The sequence below is a fragment of the Bos taurus genome, chromosome 5, assembly GCF_002263795.3.
Source record: "Bos taurus isolate L1 Dominette 01449 registration number 42190680 breed Hereford chromosome 5, ARS-UCD2.0, whole genome shotgun sequence".
Classification (NCBI taxonomy): domain Eukaryota; kingdom Metazoa; phylum Chordata; class Mammalia; order Artiodactyla; family Bovidae; genus Bos; species Bos taurus.
In genome coordinates this window covers 112,614,531-112,636,232 of record NC_037332.1, presented here as the reverse complement: position 1 = coordinate 112,636,232, position 21,702 = coordinate 112,614,531, and the positions used below count along the sequence as shown (strand labels likewise).

Genomic DNA, 21,702 nt, shown 5'->3' with positions numbered 1-21,702 from the left:
AGTCAGGAAGAAGGAGAGAGGCAGTAAAACAACCTAATAAATAACTATGTCACATGTCGGGAGACAGTAAATGCTTATAGAAAGCTATTACGCAAGGAGGTGAGGGAGGGAGTGGGGGTGGTGCTGGGTGCTTTGCAATTTAAAATGGGAGGGGTGGTGCCAGAGAAAGCATCATTGAGGTGACATTAAAGTGAGGACCTAGAGGAGGTGAGGAAGGAAGACATGAGGGTGCTGAGAGGGAGAATGTCCTAGGGAGAGGAGACAGCGTCAGGCAGAGACCATGAGTGGGAAGGATGCCCAGGGTTTGAGAAACAGCCCTGGGTGCATGGGTGCACGCGGTCATAGGGACCACCGGTGCACCCTTCAGGGCTAAGAAGGCCATCCCAAGAACTGGCTCTTCCTCCAGTGAGATGGAGCATTGCCAGGTCGGGAAAGGAGGACTGAGAATTTCTGAGTGACATTTAATTTATTTTTTAAAATTAGTTGACTTATTTGGCTGTGCCGGGTCTTAGTTGCGACATGTGTGACCTTTAGTCGCAGCCTGCAAACTTAGGTGAAGCACGAGGGAATCTAATTCCCCAACCAGGGACTGAACCCCGGGCACCCTGTGTTGGAAGCATGGAATCTTCGCCACTGGACCACCAGGGAAGTCCCTGATGAAGTCCTTTTTGAAGATGGAAAGTCTAACAGGAGCAGGTTTGTGGGGGAAGAGATGACCATTTTGGCCCAGGTGAAATTTGAGTCTCCAAATGGGGATGTGAGCAGACAGGTGTATAGACTACTCAGCGGAATCCTGAGGCTGCCTGCGTCTAGAGGTGGGGAGAGGAGGTGGGAGGAGGACCCGGGTGTCGGGGAGGAGGGAGTGATAAATGCTGTCCTTGAGGACTGAGAATTGCCACGGGATTTGCCAGCGTGGATGCCATTGTTGACCTTGAGAAAGCAGCGTGGGTTGAGAGGTAGGGCCAAAACCCTGACCAGAGCAGGTTGAAGACAGACAAAAAGAGAGGATTTGGAAACAGAAAATGCAGATGACTTGGACACAATTGAGAAACTCAGGACACGCCTAGTGATGGGAATTCCCCAGCAGTGAGGACTCCGGCTTTCCCATCTCCCAGCCAGAGATTTCAACAGGCTGCTCCTGAGATTCTGATTGGTGACCCTAAGGGGTCAAAGCCTGTGGACACTGTGCCCCATGATCCCACACATCACAGATTCTGAAGGGCATTTAAAACATTCTCCCTCCTACCCAGGCCCTCCCCCACATCCCTCAGGCATTCAGTTCCTTGCCCTGGAGACAGCCAGTGTGATCAGTGCACACATACCTGCATGAACACACAGACACACACACACAAACACACAGACACACACATACAAACACACAGAGACACACACACAGACAGACACAGACACACACAAACACACAGAGACACAAACACACACACAAACACACACATGGACACACACACGGAGATACACACACAGTCACAGAGACACACACAGAAACAGACCCCCCCACACACAAACACATAGATACACAAACACAGATACACAGACACACACAAACACACAGAGATATACACACACACAGACACACACATAGACACACAAACACAGATACACAGACACACAGAGATACACACACAGACACACACATAAACACACACAGACACACAAACACATACAGATACACAGACACACACAAAGATACACACACAGACAAACACACAGAGACACACAGAGACACACACACAAACACACAGAGACACACACACACAGACTCAGACACACACACACACAAACACACAGACACACATGCACAAACACAAACACACACACATACACAGACATACACAGAGACACACACTAACACACACAGAGATACACACAGAGACACACAAACACAGACACACACAGAGACACACAAACACACACAGACACACACACAGTATTATTTTTCTCCTTTTGACATGAATAGTAACATCCCATATAGACTGCTCTGTGCCTTGCATTTTTATATTAATAATATATTCTCAATATCATTCTCCATCCATACACAGAATACATTCTACCCTTTCATATGGCTTTGTATTATTTTCTCAGTGGTACACCATGTATCTTTTTCCATCCAGCCCTCCACTGATGGCCAGTCATCTGAGATGGATTCTATTATTATCTCCACTTTACAGGGAGGCCATGAGCCGCGAGAGGTTCACCGGCCGCCGCTGCTCAGCTAGTGCGCTGCGGCGTGGGAACTCCATGCCCTTAACCACCCGCCGGACTCTACTCCTGGGTTAGTTTCCAACTCGATTTCTCCCTCAGTCCTCTGTTCTTAGCAATTATTTTGGTATCCTTTTGTTCCTTCAAATAGCACGTATTTATAAGCCCTGCCCTTGTGCCAGGCACAGGGCTAGGCCGGGAGGATGGGGAGGGACACGACAGAAGAGTCCTGGGCCAGCAAGGAGCTGGCGGACCAAGTCTTTGTGCGTTTTTGTCAGCCACCTCAAAGCATCCATGGAACGATGCAGAGAATTAATAAGGAGGCCTGGTCCCTGTTTTCACTAATGAGGAAACCAATCGTGCCAACAAATCACTGTTACAACCCCGTAAGCTGAACACCAAAAAAGAAGCCTGGGAACCCAAAACAGCAAACTCCGTAGCCCTGGCCTCTTCGCCCCACCCTGGCTCTCCTCCAGTTTCCCATCTCAGTGAAAGGCCTCAGGCCTGGACTCCTCCCACTTCCATCCCCAGGTCCTGCACCCTATCTGAGACCACCCCCTAAAGACCTCTGGACTCGGCCCAACTTCGCTCTCCATGGCTACCGACTTGCTCAGGCCTCCTCTTATAGGGGCCACCCAGTAATTTCCTCTCTGGTGTTCTTTTCTCCACCAGCCTCCTCCCACCCACTATTCCTCCAGCTCACATGTCCCAGTGTCATTTCCTGGTTCTAACCTTCCAAGGCTTCCCTCTGCTGCCCTTGGGCTAATGAGGTGGTGGCATAAGCCCAGTGGTTAGGAGGGCTCTGGAGTCTGAATTCCAGCTATGCCTCTTCTTAGCTGTGTGACCTTGAATGACCTACTTAACTTCTCTTTGCCTTGTGCGCGAGTGCGTGCTAAGTTGCTTCAGTCATGTCCGACTCTTTGTGACCCTACGGACTGTAGCCTGCCAGGCTCCTCTGTCCATGGGATTATCCAGGCAAGAATTCTGGAGTGGGTTGCCATGCCCTCCTCCAAGGGATCTTCCGGACTCAGGAATCAAACCCAGTGTCTCTTCCATCTCCTGCATTGGCGGGTGGGTTCTTTACCACTAGCGCCACATGAGAAGCCCTTTGCCTTAGATGAGGCAAACTGAGATGAGATAAATGATAGTGAGATAAATTAGATAATGATGATGATGATAACCCCTACCTTATACAGCTGGCGTAAGAATTAAAAGTTAATGAACCTGGTGGTCCAGTGGTTAAGAAATCTCCTTGCAGTGCAGGGGATCTAGGTTCCATCCCTGGTCTGGGAACTGAGATTCCCACATGCAGTGGGGTCTGGCCAAAAAGTTAATGAATATAATAATAAGGACTTTGTGATCTGGACCCTACCTAGGGGTCTTCAGTCTTACCAGTTTTCATCTCCTCTATAAACCCACTGAAACACTTTTTGTTTTTCTCAAAGCCTCTGGCCCTGCCCTCCCTCTCCTTCTCCCAACCCCTCTGAGCTTAATCTGGGCCTAGAAACCAGTTCTTCTTCCCCACTGGATCTCTAACAGCTGTCACATAGTGTGTTGAATAAATGAATGAGAAAGTTATTACATTTGGGTTCTGATGGATGAGTAGGAGTTTTCAGGTAAAGAAGTGTTCAAGACTGGGCTATAAAAGGACTATCTCCATCCTTGGAGCTGGAAGCTCCCAGTGACTAGAGGACAGAAGGGAGGTTAGGCTGGAGAGGAAGGTTGGGCTTAGTCCAGAACTTTCTGTGTAGACAAAAGAAATCCATGAAGGGAAGGCTTTTGTGACAGTGGGTGGGTCACTTGCAAGAAAGACTGAGGCCAGGAGCTTGGATGTGTGGTGGCTAAGCTCTGGGGCAGCAATGAAAAGCCCTTCAGGGCAGTAAGTTGTGGGAATGAAATGAAGAAGGAAAACTTCGAGAGATTTGAGAGAAAGAATTAATATGATTTCCTAAACACTTTTACTGAAGACATCTTAGAAATGATGTTGGGCAATTGTGGGAATAAAGAGCTAAAGTCACATTTCCTCCCAACTTCAAGAAGCTCAAATCCTAGGAAAAGCAGACAGACCTAAAAATAATATAGATGCAGAGAAGGCCAAATTTGGTCACTGCAGCCGGACTTACAGAGATATCCCTATATGTGTAAAATCAGCAAATCGAAGGACCATGCATTTCTGAGTGCCTCTGTCATGTACTCCAAGTCTCTTTTTGTTTGTTTAAAACATACTGCAGGGTCTTCCTTGGTGGTCCAAGGGTGAAGAATTTGCCTTCCAGTGCAGGGGATGCAGGTTCAATCCCTGGTTGGAGAACTAAGATCCCAGAGACCTCAGAGCAGCTAAGCCTGCAGGTAGCAACTACTGACCCTTAGTGTTCCAGAGCCCACAGGCTACAACTGGAGAGTCTGTGCACCACAGTGAAAGATTCCCCATGACCCAGCAGAGATCCTGAGTGCTACAACTAAGACCCAATGTAGCCAAATTAATAAATATTAAAAAAAACCCACAAACAACACTGTGTAGTGTATTTCCATGACCCACCAACTTTTAGAGACTGTGTAGTGTAGAGATTCCAGTGGGGCCCACTTCTGCCATTTAGCAACCCATGATCTTAAGTTACTAACTTCTCTTAGCCCAAGCCCACGTTAGCTACCATAGGAAGATGAATGAGATTGGAATGCCAGGAGAGAATAAAATGGGGCTGGAGGCCTGTGGGTAGTGTCAAGATCCTGCAAAGCCTTGTGAGCTACCAGAAAGGTTTTGGATTTTATTACTAGTTCAATGGGAAGCCATGATCTTCATCATTCAGAAAACTAAGATCATGGCATCCAGTCCCATCACTTCATGGCAAATAGATGGGGAAACAATGGAAACAGTGACAGAGTTTATTTTGGGGGGACTCCAAAATCACTGCAGATGGTGACTGCAGCCTTGAAATTAAAAGACGGTTCCTCCTTGAAAGAAAAGCTCTGGTAAACCTAGTCAGCATATTAAAGAGCAGAGACATTACTTTGCCAACCTAGGTCCATCTAGTCAAAGCTATGGTTTTTCCAGTAGTCATGTATGGATGTGAGAGTTGGACTATAAAGAAAGCTGAGAGCAGAAGAATTGATGCTTTTGCACTGTGGTGTTGGAGAAAACTCTTTTTTAAATTTATTTTTTAATTGATTTGGCTGCACTTTGTCTTAGTTGCTGCATATGGGATCTAGTTCCCTGACCAGGGATCGAACCTGGGCCCCCTGCATTATGAGTTCAGAGTCTTAACCACTGAACCACCAAGGAAATCCCATGGAGAAGACTCTTGAGAGTCCCTTGGACTGCAAGGAGATCCAAACAGTCATCTTGAAGGAAATCGGTCCTGAATAGCCATTGGAAGGACTGATGCTGAAGCTGAAACTCTAATACTTTGGCCACCTGATGCAAAGAACTGACTCATTGGAAAAGATCCTGATGCTGGGAAAGACTGAAGGCAGGAGGAAAAGGGGATGACAGAGGATGGGATGGTTGGATGGCATCACCGACTCAATGGACATGAGTTTGAGTAAGCTCCGGGAGTTGGTGATGGACAGGGAATCCTGGCATGCTGCAGTCCCTGGGGTCGCAAAGAGTGGGACACGACTGAGTGACTGAACTGAACTGAACTGAACTGAACTGAATGGGAAGCCTCTGGGCCTTCCCAGGTGGCGCTAGTGGTAAGTAAACCGCCTGCGGATGCAGGAAACATAAAAGATAGGGGTTCGATCTCTGGGTCAAGAAGATCCCCTGGAGGAGGACACAGCAACCCACTCCAGTATTCTTGCCTAGAGAATCCCATGGACAGAGGACCCTGGCGGGCTACAGTCTATAGGGTCGCAAAGAGTCGGACACGATTGAAATGACTTAGCACGCACGAGAAGCCACTGAGGGGTTGTTTTCTTTCTCTTTTTTTGGTCCCAATTTATTATTGCTTCTCAATTGAGATTTAATCTGCTTACAGTTAAATGCAAAGATCTTAAATGTTGAATTGGATGAGTTTTTACAATTACATACATCCGTGTAACCACCTGCTAAAAGGAGACACAGAACATTTCTATTGTCCGAAAAAGGTCCCGCTGCTCGGTTCCGGTTAATTCTCCCCGTTTCCAGAATCCGGTAGGGTCTAATTGTGTTTGCATTTGGAAAGGATCACTCGGGCAGTAGTGCTGAGGACTGTCTGAGACCAGCAAGGAGAGGACGTACAGGCTAGGCGAGAGCTGACTGGGTGGCACCGAGGTCGCCTAGCAACCTGAAAGCGTTGTCTGAGGGTTTTGACAGCTCCGCGCACACCGAAGGGGAGGCTCCGCCCCCGCCTCGCCCCGCCCCTCGCACGAGCCGGTAGGCAGCCCCGCCCCACGCCGGGGGCGGGCCGAAGCTTCTTATTGGTCAGCCCTCCGGAAGCCACTGGATTCGGAATCTCGCCCCAGGTCTCGCTGAAGCGGGCTGCGTCTGGGTGCGCGGTGTGTGGTGGCGGCGCGTGGTGAGGGGCTGCATGTGGCGGGCCGCACGCCGCTCCGGCTCAGCCAGGAGACCTCCCCGCCGCCGCTGAGCCTGTTTTCTTTCTCTGTCGGAGCGCGCCCCGCACGGGACACCCCGGGCCCTACGGCGCAGCCCGCCTTACCGGCCTGGGGACGGTTATCGCCTATTGGGACGCCACAGAGCCGGCTCGGGGATCCCCACCGCCGCAGGCCCCGGTGCGTGACTGATCCTCCGGCTCTCAGAGCCCCCTGCCCAGGCTGGGATGTTTGTCCTCGTGGAGATGGTGGACACCGTGCGGATCCCCCCGTGGCAGTTTGAGAGGAAGCTCAACGATTCCATCGCCGAAGAGTTGAACAAAAAGTTGGCCAACAAGGTACTGGGCCCCGCGGGGTGGCAGGCAGGCCTTGAGCACGGGAAGGGCCAGCACTGCGTACCCGCCCGCCGCCGGCCTGGCCGTGCCAAGTCTTGGCGTTTGGGCAAGGAGCTTAACGTCTCAGAACTCGGTTTCTTCACCTGTGCGTGGGATGAACTCATCCTTTACCCCACCAGGATGTTGGAGAGAATCAAAAATTGGGTTTGAAAAAGGCTCTTGTAATTGGGGAATATTTCCAGGGACGGCGGAGCCTGGTGGGCTGCCGTCTCTGGGGTCGCACAGAGTCGGACACGACTGAAGCGACTTAGCAGCAGCAGCGTCCCCACTTCCAAATTATTGATAATTTGCAATCTAAATCAAGTCATTTACCCTCTCTGGGCCTCGGTTTCCATTTGCAAAATGGAAATAATCATTGTTGTCCAACCATGCATTGTTGCTGTGAAGATGGGTGGTAGTTCAGCTGTCAGGAGGTTTAGCCATTCATTCCTTCAAAAGAAATGTTTGTGCACCGTTTACTTGCCAGGCCAGCACGCCTTAGTGCCAGTCAGAGGCCGTCCCTCTGTCTTTTCTGAAGCAGTTATTCTGTGCCACACCACTCCTTCCGTTTTAGCAGTCGCCACACTCTTTTCTTGCTTGTTTACTTGGTTACTGTTTTTCTTTTCCTCTACATGAGGGCAGTGACCTTTTTCTTCTCTGCAGGTAACCCCCATAGAGTCTGGGCACAGAGCAGATGTTCCATAATTGTTTGTTGAATGAATAAAACAGACACGCTTCTACTCTGTAGTGTGGTGGGGACAGCAGATATGAATAAGAGACTCTCACAGTTGAGTGTGTGTTGACCAACTGAGATAACTATTATGGGCTTCCCTGGTGGCTCAGAGGTTAAAGCGTCTGCCCGCAATGCAGGAGACCCGGGTTGGATCCCTGGGTCGGGAAGATCCCCTGGAGAAGGAAATGGTAACTCACTCCAGTATTCTTGCCTGGAGAATCCCATGGAGGGAGGAGCCTGGTAGGCTACAGTCCGTGGAGTTGCAAAGAGTCGGACACGACTGAGCTACTTCACCTACTTACATTATGACAACAGGTGTTCTCACAAGCCTGTGGAATGAGGGAACTTTGCCTACAATGAGGGAGACAAGAGGCTTTGCTAGGAGGTGATACTTGAGCTGAGATCTGGTGATGAGGAAGAACTCATGTAGGGGATTCCGGGCAGAGTAGAGCTATGCAGGAAGCAGAAAGAGCATGTGCAAAGGCCCTGTGGCAGGAAGGAATATCAAACCTGTCATAGCTTGGAGGAGGTTGGTGTGGCCAGGGCAGAGGGAGAAAGGGGAGGGCAGGCTGGAGAGTGGTGGGAGCCAGCCCATACAGGGCCCGCAGGACCTCGCTGGAGTGATGGCCTTCATCTGTAGTAGGCTGAAAAAGAGCCAGCAGGAAGAAGACCGGCTGGCTAGAGACTGGAGGCAGGTCCCTGCCACAGAGGCTGAAGTCACAGAAGTTGGGTTGTACAGACCTGGGGCGTTGTTGGCGAGAACTCACAGAGTCCTTAGTGGATGGTGTCTGGTTACTTTGTAAGGTACAAGGAGAGGGGGCCTCTGAGGGGACAAAGAGAGAAGATATGAGAAGTCCAAGAAGGGAATGTAGTCCTTTTGTGGCCCAGGGCCTTCTCTGACATGTTCAGACAAGTATTTCCTTTTTTTTTTTGGTTGCTCCTTGAGTCTTGTGGGATCTTAGTCCCCCAACTAGGGGTTGAACCCAGGCCCTCAGCAGTGAAAGTGCAGCGTCCTCACCACTGGACTGCCAGGGAATTCCCAGACGAGTATTTCTGCATTTGAATTACTGAGTCATTTGAGAGGAGGCCTCGCGAAAGAGGTCCAAGGTGCAGTCAAGGGCGCCTGTCTCTTTGTGCTTCCCAAACCATCCAGACTCTGAGCCTCACTGCGTTGAGGTCTGGCCAGGACTCACTTCTCTGAGCTCCTTGCTAATCCGTAAACAGTCCTGCAAGGTCTCTGTTTGGGATGTGATGATGCTGGTGTCAGATAAGCAGACACCGAGCGGCTAGTCCTTTGGAGCATCGTGAGGTGGAAATGGGGTGTGGACGTCCTTGGCCTGTCTTGCCCAGTCTCAGGGCCTCCTGCGTGTCACTCTGCCAGCCTCAGTCCCTGTGGCCACGTCTGTGTGTCTGAGACTTTGTGAGCAGAACAGCGACTAGCTGTGGTTCTGACACTCCGAACTGTGAGCTCCAGGATAGACTTGGGACCTTGGAAAAGTGCAGTTTTAACTTGTGTTCCCCACCCCGGTCCTTGCTACTAATAGTGATGATCCTTTATTGGAGAGGGTTCCTTCTAGCAGGTGAGCTGGCTACTGAGCTAGGCGCTTCACACCTGTTCTCTTAGGATTTAACAGCCCCACAGCCTGGTATGTCCATTTTTGCAGATGGGGAAACCGAGGCTCAGAGAAGTGACCTTGCAGGCCACACAGGGAGTGGTGGGGCTGCTGTTGTGACTTGAATCTGTCTTGTCACCAAAGGCTTTGTTCTTTTTAGAGCTCATCTCCTACTGGAGTTCCTTACCTCAGGCGTTGCCTCAGTGCATTTAAAATGGGGATACCTGCCCCGTGGAGGGGGGAGGTGCGGATCTCGGGAGAGACTGCCCTGGCAGCTGGGCCTCGGAGTCACTGGGCGTGTACATGGACGCACACAGGTCGTGTACAACGTGGGACTCTGCATCTGTCTGTTTGACATCACCAAGCTGGAGGACGCGTACGTGTTCCCAGGGGATGGTGCGTCACACACGAAAGGTGGGTGCCCTCTCCTCCTGGGCTTTTCGGGTTTCTTGGGGCTCAGTTTTCGGTGGGGGATCCTGGTCTGGGGTTGGGAGATCTGGGATCTAGTCCTGACCACTCTGCCAGAAATTTTCTGGGTGGTATGGGCAGAATCTTCCCATTTCTGGGCCTCGGTTTCCCGTCTATAAAAAAAGAGGCGGGGACTTCCCTGGTGGTCCAGGGCTTGAGACTTGGTGCTTCCGCTGCAGAGGGCACAGGTTCAGTCCCTGGTCGGGAACTGAGATCCCACGTGCAGTGCAACATGACCAATAAAAGGGGAGGTGGATGAGGTGATTCTCGAGGCCTGTCCAGCTCTGGGGCTGTGGCTCTGTCTGTGATGTGTCCCCTGTGGTCCTGTGTGTTGCTTGAGCCCTGCTCTGCCTGGCTGTCGGTGCGCTCAGGTAGGGGGAGTGGACAGTTAGTGGAGTCGGCATTGCTGAATCAAAGTGGGGAGAGTGAGGAAGGGCACAGGAGGCTGCTTGCGGGTGGGAGACCTCGAGGGACACCAGGGCATGATGGTTAAACTCGTGGCCTCTGAGTTCAAATACCAGCTCTGCTGCTTGTTTGCTCTATGTCGTAAGTGGAATATGCAGCCTCTGTTTCCTCTTCAGTAAAAGGCAGTTAACAGTAGACTAAGTTACAGGACTGTCGAGGGTTACTGAGTTAATACACGCAAAGCTCTCAGGACAGGACCTTGGCTTATAGCGAGTCCTGATAGCTCATTGATTTGAATTGTTCCTCTGATTCTGTCGGTCAGCTTGGTGGTGGTCTTCTGGGCTGACTTGACCAGGGCTGGATGGTGTAGGGTGGTCTCATGTGTCTGGTGGTTAGCACACTGGTTGGGTGGGGGGGCCTCGGCTGGGCTGCTCATCTCTGCTCCACGTGGTCTCTTCTTTCAGGAGGCAGACAGACTGGGTACCAAAGCACCTCCGGGCTGAGCCTCTGCTCGGATCCCATTGGCCAGAGCAGGTCACATGGCCAAGGCCAGAGTCGAGGGCTGGAGAAGGACTCCCCCGATGGGAAGAGCTGCAGTCACTTTGCAAAGGGATGTGCAGCCCATGGGAGGAGGGCTCGGGGAGGAAGTGGGGCGTTGGTCCCTCTCCTGCCGGGACAAACCAAGTCAGGAGCAGAGGGCCAGGAGGCCATTGAGATGGTTTAGGGCCAGTCAGGGTGTAGATGTGCCACTCGCCATCAGCTGGGCGCTCGCCCGTCTGCCCCAGACCCTCTGAGTCAGAATCTCTGGGGAGGGCCCCGCAGTGATTCCCACTCAGCCCTGACCCCCACTGGGGGCGTCAGCCTCGGCACAGGGATGTCCAAGCATTCCAGAACGTGCTGCGAGGCTGCCTGGTATGTGTGTCCAGGAATCCGGAGACAATTCATTCACGAGGATGCCGTGAAGCTCTGAGTTGTGTGTGGACTGGGACGGTCTCATGAGCAGAAAGGTCAGATGGTGATGTGGAGACGAGGACGCGCGGGCCCTGTTTACAGAGAAGGACGCCGTCTAGCTGAGCCAGTCTCTGCTGGGGAACAGGGGCCTTGCTGTCCAGAAGACAAGTGGTATGGGGGCCAGAACTTCAAGAGAGACTGGAGAGAAAAGCTAATATGCAGAGATTCTGCCCGTTTGTTGGGTTGTTTCTGCTGTGGGGCATCATTGCTGGTTTTCTGACTGACCCCCTGTGCCTGGGTCCCTGGTGTGCCCGGGAACAAGGTGCAGGGGTAGAGTCCACGTGGACCCAGGGTTGAATTCTGGCTCTGATCCCCCTGCAGGGGGACCCCGGGCAGGTGACTACCTGGCTCAGCCTCACTTTGCTCATCTGTAAACTGGGGTAACACTTGTGGCAGTCAAGCTCCTCGGGGCCCATGGAGCATCGTGCAGGGCGAGTTGTTGATCTGTGGTGGGGTAGTGGCCAGGCTTCGGGGCTGACCCTGGGCCCAGGCCCTCTTCCCCCACTGCCTCCCCAGGGCTGTGGCCGAGGGTGTGTTGAGGGGTGCTCAGCACTGGGCCTCCGCCTTTACTTAGAGGGTTATTCATTCGCCAGTTGCCTTCTACTTCTTCTAGTTTTACTTCTGCCTCGGCCAGGTTACTTTACCTATCTCTCTGAGACTCAGTTCTGGGAAAACAGTATGATACTCATAGTACCTGCCTCACATAATTACAAGGAGTCAAGGAGAAAAACCACAGGAAGCCTTTGGCCTGGCACCCGGCACATAGTAAGTGCTCGCGGGATGTCAGCCTTTTGATTTGTGACACTGGCCCCGCCCGACTGGCCAGCCTCATCCCGTGTCACCTAGGGTACTTTTACCTGGCACCAGCCCTGTGTGCCCCATGCCCTCCAAGCTGGGTAGACCCGCCCCCCAGGAAGTCCCTCCTGACCTGCCCACTGCCCCCGCCTCTGGCTGAGCTGGGGCCCCACTCATGGCCCCGGAGCAGCCTGTCTTGTGCCTACCATTTGCTTTGTTCTTTTCCCTTTTACTTTTTCTTTAAGCTGTGATAGAACGTAACATTTTCCGTGTTCAGCGTATAGTTCTGTGACAGTCGGTATGTGTACGTTGTTTGACTGTCACCACCATCCATCTCTAGCACTTTATTGTCTTCCAACACTGGATCTCTGTCTGCACTAAACACCAATTCCCCGCTCCCCTCTCCCTACCCACCCCCTATCCCTACCCCGCAACCACCGCTCTACTTTCTGTCTCTGTGAATTTGGCTCCTCCAGGCACCTTGAGTGCAGTCAAGGTATTTGTCCTTTGTAGACACTCACTGCGTCCTAAGGCAGCCCTGCTTATCCTCGGCCTACAACTAAGAACAGGTCTTCCTCTTCTTACTGGCTCTTCAGACCCATCCTTTTTGACTTTTTGGGTTTCCTACCTCAGGCTGAACATCCCTAGAACTTCAGGGGGGGCTCTTGGGAGGTGGCCCCCAACACAGCACTACCCACCTGGCCCTCCACCTGGGCTGTGGCCTCCTTTTGGTTTTTAAGTGAGGTATAATTCACATACCGTGAAATTCACCCTTTTAAGGCATACAATTCAGGAGCTTTCAGCATTGTGTATTCACGGAGCTGTGTGACTGTCACCATTGTCTTAATTCTAGAATAATTTCGTCACCCACAAAAGAAATACCACGCCCATTAGCCATCACTCCCTGCCCTCCACCAGCCCCTGACAACCATGCATCAACTTTCTCTCTCTGAATTTGCCTCTTCTGGACATTTCCTGTGAATAAGATCCTACAGTGCTGGCCTTTGTGGTTGGCTTGTTTCCTGCAGCATGATATCCTCAAGGTTCATCCGTGTGGCTCCCTGTGTTAGCCCTTTATTCCTTCCTGAGACTGAACAGTCTTCCATTGCATGGCTGTATCACAGTGTGTTTATCCATCCATCTGTCCACGGACACCTGGGTTGCTCACCATGTGCTTTCGTTGTGGTCGTTCCAGACTTGAGCTCCCTGGGCGCAGGATCACGTGTTGTCCTGCCCCAGCGAGCCCTGTGCCCAAGCCCGGCCTGGCACAGCCCTGGCAGAGGCTCCGTGGGGACTTACTAAACTGAGCTGATGGAACTGGGTCACACGGGCAGAGGGATTTTTCCATTCTGTGCATTAGGGACATCGGCCCTCAGCTGCTCTCTCCGAGGTCAGCGTGCGGCTCTCCCGTCTCGACAAAGGCTCAGACAGCTGTGCTTGTCCCCTCACCGGGAGGGAGCCACACCAGCTGCCCCCTGTCCTCCCCCCACGCTTTCCTGCATGGTGGAGTCATGGGGAAGCAGCCTGCAGGGAGCTGGGGTGGGGAGCAGGTGGACCCCACTGTCCTTGGGGTGAGCCAGCAGACCAGGCAGCTGAGGGCGCCGAAAGCAGAAGCCTGTGTTTGGGGTTTGAACGGGGGAGGCAGATTCAACTCCATGGATCTGGGTGGTGGTTCAGAAAGGCTTGGAGTCTCCCGCTGGCAGAACAGCTATGTGGCTGTGGGCAGGTTACTTGACCTCCCGGAGCCGCTTGCTTCCAGTGGGGAACCATGACACTGACACGGGCGGATTCAGATGGGCCCTGGGCGGCTAGGCAGGGGCAGCCTCATGGTTATTATCTGGCCCTGGCGGAGTCAGGCCTTAGACACCATATGCCTTTAGGGCTCAGTGGGCACCCGCTTTGAGGCACTCTGCAAGGGGCAGCAGTGATCAAGGGATGGCTTCTGCCAGGCCGTGGAGTCAGAGTCTGTGATGTGGGCACAGACCCTACCTGATACTTTGCTTGGGCTCACGTGAATAGGGACCACCTAGGGCAGAACCGGAGAACCCACAGAGGCATTGTTGCTGGTTTATTGGCTCCCCCCAACCTCCCCGCCCCCCAAAATTTCAGGGCATTTTTAGCATCCTGTTCCAGGTCAGAGCTGTGCCTGGGGCAAACTTTGCCGGTCAGCGGGAGATGGGGAACTTGTTTCCAAACCTGGTTCTCTCTGCCAGTTGCTTCTGCCCTCGTTAGAGTTTCAAGGAGAGAGCCCGGAGGAAGGCTGAGGTTGATTTTGGCGTCACTGATGGCCAAGATGTGGGCTCAGGTGTGACTGACGGATTGGGAGCGGGCCTGTGTTTCAGGGCCAGTACTGCTGGCTTCTCATGGGGGCCAAGCAGAGGCCTTGCAGGAGGTGGGGTTAGGGTCCTTCCGGCTCAGCTAACGGGTCTAGGCCCATGGGGAGGCCTGGCATGGACTGCTGGGTGGGCTCTTGGTGTCACCATGGGGGTCAGCGTGCCAGTGAGTGAGGGTGGACACTGGCAAGCACAGGCCACCCCCAGCCGGAGTGGCCCTTGCTCACGGCCTGCTCATCACCGCCACGCCATCTCTGTTTCCAGTTCACTTTCGCTATGTGGTGTTCCATCCGTTCCTGGACGAGATTCTGATTGGAAAGATCAAAGGCTGCAGCCCGGAGGGAGTGCATGGTAACGTTGGCCCTGTGTCCTCACACGAGACCTGGGAGCACGCCGGGGGCAGGCGCCGAGCCAGTGGCCTCTCCAGGTGGTCAGGGGAGCCGCCACCTAGATGAGCAGAACCTTCCTGAGGGGGTGCTCGGCCGTCCGTCCTGTAACATGGAGGACCCTGGCCAGCTCGGGGCCTTGGCCAGGAGGCTGAGACACCCTGAGGGAGGCACTGGAGCTGGCGGAGGTGACCCAGGCCGCTGGCCCTGGTAGTGCGGGGTCCACCTTGGGTTTGGGTGGCTGCTCAGGCCGGGCAGAGGTGTGGGGCTCCGAGGTGGAGGAGGGGCCCTGGGCAGCACAGACTCAGGGCTGGCCTGTCTACTTACGTTGTCACCTGCCTGTCTTCCAGTCTCCCTAGGGTTCTTCGACGACATTCTCATCCCTCCGGAGTCGCTGCAGCAGCCGGCCAAGTTGTATCCTCCCAGGGTGAGAGCTCGCGCCCCTCCACAGGAGGGTCCCCACTCCTCGGGGTGGCCCTGGGGCCTGTAACCTGATGCCAGCCTCTGTCCACCCCTTCTCTGGTTTGCTCCCAAAGCACGGACCTGCCAGTGCATCCCACACAGGCCGCGGGGCCTGCGCCTGCGTCGGGGCTGCCAGGCCTGGTTCCAGCTCGCCTCGCTCAGGTTGTCCCCTCAGGAAGCATCTCAGGTGCCTCCCTCTGAGGCCCCTGGCCGGCCCGCCGCCCCTCCTCAGTGCGCATCTGAGGGCCTGGCGCTGCAGGTCCTGGGCTGGTTGAGGAGTCTCTGCTGGCTGCCCCATTGTCCCTGTCCCGGCCCTCGCCTTGCTGCACTGGGGTGGCTGTTTCTGTGGATGCTCCCCTAGACTGCTCACCTGGAGAGACCCCATCTTGTCCTAGCTGTACCCAGAGTGCCCAGCAGGGGACCTGGCAGTGAGGAGAGGCAGGACCCACCTACGGGGCTGCCACTGGAGGGCAGTATGTCCCTTCAGTGTGGGATCTGCTGAGGGAGGGGCCCCGGTTTTGTGTGTGTACGTGTGTGTGCATGCATGGTGTGTGTGTTTACATGTGTGTGCGTGTACGCATGCACAGGGCCTGGGGCAGGGTCTGTGTGTGACTCTGAAACTTGCCAGAAAATCTGCCACGTCCTGTTGGAAACTGGGAAGGTTCCTGGGCTGCCTGCCAGCAGAGAGCACCGTGAGACGTGCGGCCGGTGCTCGGGCCGACCGTGGGGCCTGTGGAGGGCGCCCTCCACGCGTGCTGTTTCATTACCTCCCCACCGCAGCCCTGGAGGGCAGGCCTCCCTAGCGCCCCTGGTATACCGACGGGGGCCCTGAAGCACAGAGGTTGGGTGGGCCTGGCCCCCAGCGGGCGGTGAGCTGAGGTTTGAACTTGGCAGCCAGCGTCTGAGAGGGCACACAGGTGGAATCCAACCCCGGGCACTGAGGGGCCATGATCATTCCTGGGTGGAGGTGCAGCTTGCGCTCTGCTCCAAACTCCTTCCGCTCTGATGTCCGTGTTCCCAGCCTGGGTCCTGGCACTCTGGTCACTCCATGGGCTCCAGGCCGGCCCGACCTCGCCTCTTGTATGTGGGGCTGAGCCCTCTCTTCCTGGGACTTCCCAGGTAAAACATGTCAGCCTGCAGTTGGCTCTTCCTGGGGGTGTGGGCACTATGGGAGGGACCCCCCCGAGGGACCCCCCCGCCCCCAAACCCAGGGCTTCCCCGCTGGCCTGGTTGTTGCCTTGACTGTGTGCCCCGCCCAGCGACGAGGCAGAGCAGGTGTGGGTGTGGGAGTACGAGACGGAGGAGGGCGCCCACGACCTATACATGGACATCGGTGAGGAGGTCCGCTTCCGGGTGGTGGACGAGAGCTTCGTGGACACATCCCCCACGGGACCCAGCTCGGCCGAGGCCGCCTCTTCCAGTGAGGAGCTGCCCAAGAAGGAGGCTCCGTACACGCTCATGGTGAGCTGTCCTGATGGGACCCGGGGGCGGGAGGACCCAGCAGGTGGGGGTGCAGTCTGTGCCGTGGCGTCTTGGGTGGACCCTTCTTGGGGAGCCCAGTTTCTGCGTGCCAGGGCAGCAGTGGTCCTTGCGGCGGTGTCATAAAGCTGCCATGCTGTTGGGGAGGGCGGGCGAGTCAGGCCCCTGCCCATGAGAGGACAGCACCAGCTGGACAAGGCTGCTGATGAGCTGGCTGTATGAGGAAGAAACCGGGGGTTGGGGAGGTGGGGGGAGGGACAGGACCCTCAAGGCTGCTCCCACTGCAGACCCGAGTGGCCTGAGGGCCTGGGGAAGCTGAAACCCACCCGATCCGCCTTGGGTCCCTTGTCTTTTGCCCTCATGAAGTCTGACACATGACCCAAGTGGGGTTTCAGGGCCTGCGGGTAGGGTTTTTTAGTGTAACGTGGGGCCCAGGTTGTTCACTTTCAGGGCAGCTGTCTTTGTCAGGAAGAGGGGTGGTGGTACCCTCTATGTGGTTCGGAGGCTGGGGCTCAAGGTCACTAGGCTTTTCTGGCAGGACTAGACCACCAGCGGCTCAGGAGGGCAGGCCTAGGACTGGCACGCTGGTGCCCTTGTGGGCAGGCATACAGGTGAGGGGCTAGGGGCCGTGTCCTCGGTAAACCAGCACTTTCCTTACAGGCCTCAAAAAGGCTGGAGCGAGAGGGGAGTCCACCTCCCCTCTGGGGTGCTGGTGTGGCTCCCGGGTGTTCCCAGAGCCTCCTGGCTGGCTGTGCCCTACCCTCCCTGGAGCCTCACCTAGAAGAGAGGGCCCCCTTTGCTTCCTGTCCGAGTTGGCTCCAGGCTGAACGGTAGATGAAGCACGCCGGTTCCCTCTCCCCACCCTGGCAGGGATCCATCAGCGAGCCGGGCCTGGGCCTCCTCTCCTGGTGGACAAGCAGCTAGCCCTGCACTGTGACCACGGACCCTGCCCGGCCCTCGGGAAGGAGGCACAGCTGGCCCTGAAGACCCCCACCGCTTGTGCAGACGGGGAGCGGCCTGCGCCCTGCCAGGTTGTCCCCTCCCCTGCCCCTCCCAGAGCTACGCGAGTGCCACGGTCCCCACGGACTTCTGCCCGTTGGTGACAGCAAAGACATTTAATAAATGAAGACAGCGTCACCCGGGAGCGCCGCCCTTGTCTCAGTGATCTACAGTCACCAAGTTGCCACGGCCGGGACAGCACACCCTTCCTGACCCCAGATCACGTCTAGAGATGACCCAGAGGTGGACTTGGGGGTGAGAGGTCCTGGCCGCCTCAGGCCAAGCTCTGGGCCAGCTGAGCCTGGCGACCCCACAAGCAACCCAGAGAGCAAGAGGCTGGCCCGGGGCAGCTGCCAGGCGCTCATCAGCCTGACCTTCAAGGGAAACGACCTTCCTTCCCACGGGCGTGTGGGGGGTGGGGGCCTGGTCTCAGCCAGGCGGCTCCTTGGCAAGTGGCAGCGGTGGGCTTCCCTGAGCCCGGGGGGAGGGCTGGCCGCCTGCTGTCGCAGTGTTCCCACCAGCAGTGCAGCAGGGAGCCTCGGGCTGGCTGTCGCTTCGCGACCTCGGCCGCACTGTGAGCACGCTGTGGGTCTGTCTGCTTATAATTTGAGATTCTGGAGGTGGGCCTCATCGTTTACTCAACAGAACGGCTTTGCCAGATTCCTCCTGCCCCTCCGTTCATTTCTGCCAGAAACCTCTCTTGGGACCAGGACATGGTTTTATAGCCCCCACCGGACACCATGTTTCCGTCAGGCAAGTCTTATCCTGATGAAGGGGTCGCCATGGAGCCTGCCTCCCACCCCGGCCTTTCGGCTCACGTGGACACAGGGGTCTGGAGCTGTGGGTGGTGCCAGTGGATGGCGCTCCAGGGAGAGGAGCCGTGCCTGCTGCCACCCTGTGCCAGGGGGCTGGGGCAGGGCACACGGGGACTAGCTGTGACCTTGGATGTGGTGGCCAGTCTGTACGACAGACAGACACACACTGCGTGTCTGAAGGGCAACTCAAAGCCCAGGGGAAAGGAGAGGCTCCATATCAGGCCCAACCCCCCAGGCCCATCGGGGAAGCAACTGGAATGTGGGGATGGGGAGGGGAGGCTGCCCCGCAGGCAGTGGGGCTGAAAAACAAACGCAGTGGCGTGGCTCTCCGGGGTGTCCACTGAGCCTGGCTGTGAAGGACCCCCCTGCCCCTTGCTGGAGCTGATAGCAGCAGACACCACCACTCACACAGCAACAGTCACTGAACCTGAATTCTTATTTTCCTTGTAAGAGCAGAAGGATTTTTTTCAAATCCTTCAGCCACCAGTGAAATGAACAGGCAAGAGAGAAACTTTAGACGGGCGTCTGTCATCAAAAATAAATAGTTGCATGAAGCTGCTCAAGATCTGAATCGGACTAAAAACAGGAAGGCGGGGGGTTGACACGCTGTTAAGAGCCTCCCCACCTCCGGCTCTGGGGCATTCCCTCGGCTGAGGGGAGGAGGGCAGGGGGCCCAGCCACCACATCTCCGAGTGGAGCCACGGCTGGATCAGATCGGGTCCGGTTCTGGTGACACGGAACTGCCCTTGTGACGCCGGAGCCGGGTCCGAGGAGCAGGCCGGCGGGCGGTGGCGGCTGAGCGGGCCCTCACTTCTGCAGCTCCTTCATCCTGTTGAGCGCGCTGCCGGCGCGGAACCACTCGATCTGGGTCTCGTTGAAGGTGTGGTTCAGGAGGATGGTCTCCTGGGTCCCGTTGGGGTGCTTGATGATACATGTCAGCGGCTGTGAGGAAGGATGCGTGTGGGCAGGCGGGCCCTTGGGAACACGGCCCTCGGTTCCGCTAGAGGCTCAGGAGGGTGGGCCACCGCTCTGGGGCCTGGGGCCAGCAAGGTGAACCAGGTCCTAGGCCCAGTCTGGGCCTCGGCGGCTGGCCACGGGAAGACCCGGAGGCCCTGACTCCTGGGACCACAGGGCCCTGCATGCAGGGTGTGGGCTGTGGCCGTGGAGTGCCAGGCCTGGGCCACTGACTGGATGGAATGGGGGCCTGAGCTGGCTTTATGTTCATCTCTGGGAAGGCATTTCCTTCCCTCTCAGGGGTTACCTGGAGAATTCAGGGGCCCTTCTAGCTAGAACAAAGGCTAACGGAAGGAGGTACAGGTGGGGCCAGGTGTAGGAGGGCAACCCTCCCCTCCCCTCCCCTCTCAGGACGGCTCTGGGAGAAACGCATGTGCTTGGCTGGCCCACCCTCCTTCCCTGCCCCCTGACCTTGCCGGGGGCAAAGTCCTTCAGGCCCTTGATGGTCAGCTTGTCCACAGGGTGAATCTTGTTGTAGTCAGCTGGGTCAGCGAAGGTGAGGGGCAGCAGGCCCTGCTTCTTCAGGTTGGTTTCTAGAAGGCAGAGGGCAGTAGTCCATAGTGGGCAGGTCCCGTCCCTCCCTTCTCTGTGAGGAACCTCACCAACCAAGCCCAGTTAGGGCTCTGGGAGGGTCACCCCGGGTCCTGCCACGTGGGGACAAACCTGGGTCCCTGACCGCAAGGGCCAGCTTGGTCGCTCTCCCAGTGACGTGGGACCCTAGGCGAGTGTGCTTGTGTGCCTGTGTTTCCCTGAGGCCTCTGACAATCAGAGACGGTCCTCTGACCACGAGGCCTGGATCTCAACTGCTCCAAGTGTGGAAGCGAGACTATGCCGGGGATGGGGAGCTGCGGTGTCAGAACCGACAAACCAGAAGGGGCAGAGGCTGGAGGCCGGGGAGCTGTGGGGTCTCTGTGGACGCACCCTGGAGACCGGCCACGTGGCTCCAGCCCCACCAGGCTCTGCGGGCCGGGTGACCCTGGGCTGCCAGTGAGGGGAGGCGGGCGGGGCTGGGACCGGGCTCCTGCTCACCGTGGATCCTGGCAAAGCTCTTGGTGATGATGGCCCGGCCCCCGAGGTGGCGAGGCTCCAGGGCTGCGTGCTCCCGGCTCGAGCCCTCACCATAGTTTTCATCTCCAATCACCACCCACCGGATGCCGTGTTTCTGTCAGGGGTGAGTAAGGAGTGAATTTATGAGGGTGAGGGTGGCACTGGCCCACCTCCTGCTCAGCCCTCAGGCCTCCTATGGCTCACAGGTCAAGAGGCCAGAGCCCCCCTCCTCACCTGCACCCCAAGGACAAGGGAAGTTAGAGCTGAATCCAGCCCCAGCCAGACCCTCAGAAGACAGGATGAGACAGGGCCTGGCTGTCCGCAGGGCCTGGGAAGGTGTGACCCACCCTTGTGTGACCCAGAGCTCAGGGCACATGGGGCCGCCTCGACACTGGGACCCCATTCCACTGCACAGCTGCAAGTCTGGACGCCCCGTTCCCCGAGCGGGAGTGCCGAGCTGGCCACCAGCAAGCGCCAGCTCTGCCCCACCTTGTAGTAGCGGGCGGTGTCAGGGACAGGACCGAACTCCTGGGTGACGGCATTGCGCACGGAGTTGGCCTTGCCGTTTTCCACGTTGATGGCGCCAATGAGCAGGTTGTTGGAGATGTTGTCCAGGTGCCCACGGAACTTGAGCCAGGGACCAGCAGCCGAGATGTGGTCGGTGGTACACTTCCCTTTGACCTTGGGTGGGTGAGCAGAGAGAACAGAGGTCGGGGTGTGGGCTCTGAGTGGTGGACGGACAGGCCCTCTGGAGGTAGGCGGTGGGGACAGAAGAAGCAGGTCAGGCTCTGACACGGGTTGCAGTCTTGGCGTCACCACGCTCTGGCCAAGAGGGTTCAGGCAAGGCTGTCCCCCGCCCCTCAAGGGGCAGAGCCACGCACGGAGGACCCGTGTGATTGCTCACTCGCCCTTCAGCCCGAGGCCCCTAGGTAGGAGATGCCCAGGTTGGGAAACCACCTGCAGATTCATGCCAGGGACAGACAAGCCCGAGGATGTGTCTGGGTTCTGCCTGGTGACTGATCAGTTT

General features: G+C 56.1%; 2 protein-coding genes and 1 non-coding gene across 6 annotated transcripts in view; 1 reads left to right on the top strand and 2 right to left on the bottom strand.

Moving 5' to 3' along the window:
• Positions 1 to 5,421: 5,421 nt before the first annotated feature.
• Positions 5,422 to 5,494, bottom strand: TRNAM-CAU (transfer RNA methionine (anticodon CAU)). Its single transcript has one exon. It is a non-coding gene; the product is annotated as a tRNA-Met (tRNA).
• Positions 5,495 to 6,633: 1,139 nt separating this feature from the next.
• POLR3H (RNA polymerase III subunit H) lies at positions 6,634 to 19,173 on the top strand. Of its 2 annotated transcripts, none has more exons than XR_806995.4 (6): positions 6,634 to 7,079; positions 9,779 to 9,875; positions 14,738 to 14,824; positions 15,210 to 15,286; positions 15,396 to 16,440; positions 16,581 to 16,660. XR_806995.4 is itself a non-coding variant. In NM_001076962.2 (6 exon segments), coding segments are annotated over 6 exon segments (615 nt in total). In that variant the 5' UTR covers positions 6,634 to 6,968; the 3' UTR covers positions 17,725 to 19,173.
• The window catches only part of ACO2 (aconitase 2), a 49,065-nt gene continuing 46,394 nt past the window's right edge, over positions 19,032 to 21,702 (bottom strand). For 2 of the 3 annotated variants that reach the window (XM_059886089.1, XM_059886090.1), the window contains exons 15-18: positions 21,165 to 21,356; positions 20,658 to 20,790; positions 20,040 to 20,161; positions 19,032 to 19,556 (exon numbers count right to left, since the gene is read on the bottom strand). In XM_059886089.1, the coding sequence (XP_059742072.1) occupies positions 19,422 to 19,556; positions 20,040 to 20,161; positions 20,658 to 20,790; positions 21,165 to 21,356 (582 nt within the window). In that variant the 3' untranslated portion in view covers positions 19,032 to 19,421. 3 annotated transcript variants of the gene reach the window in all.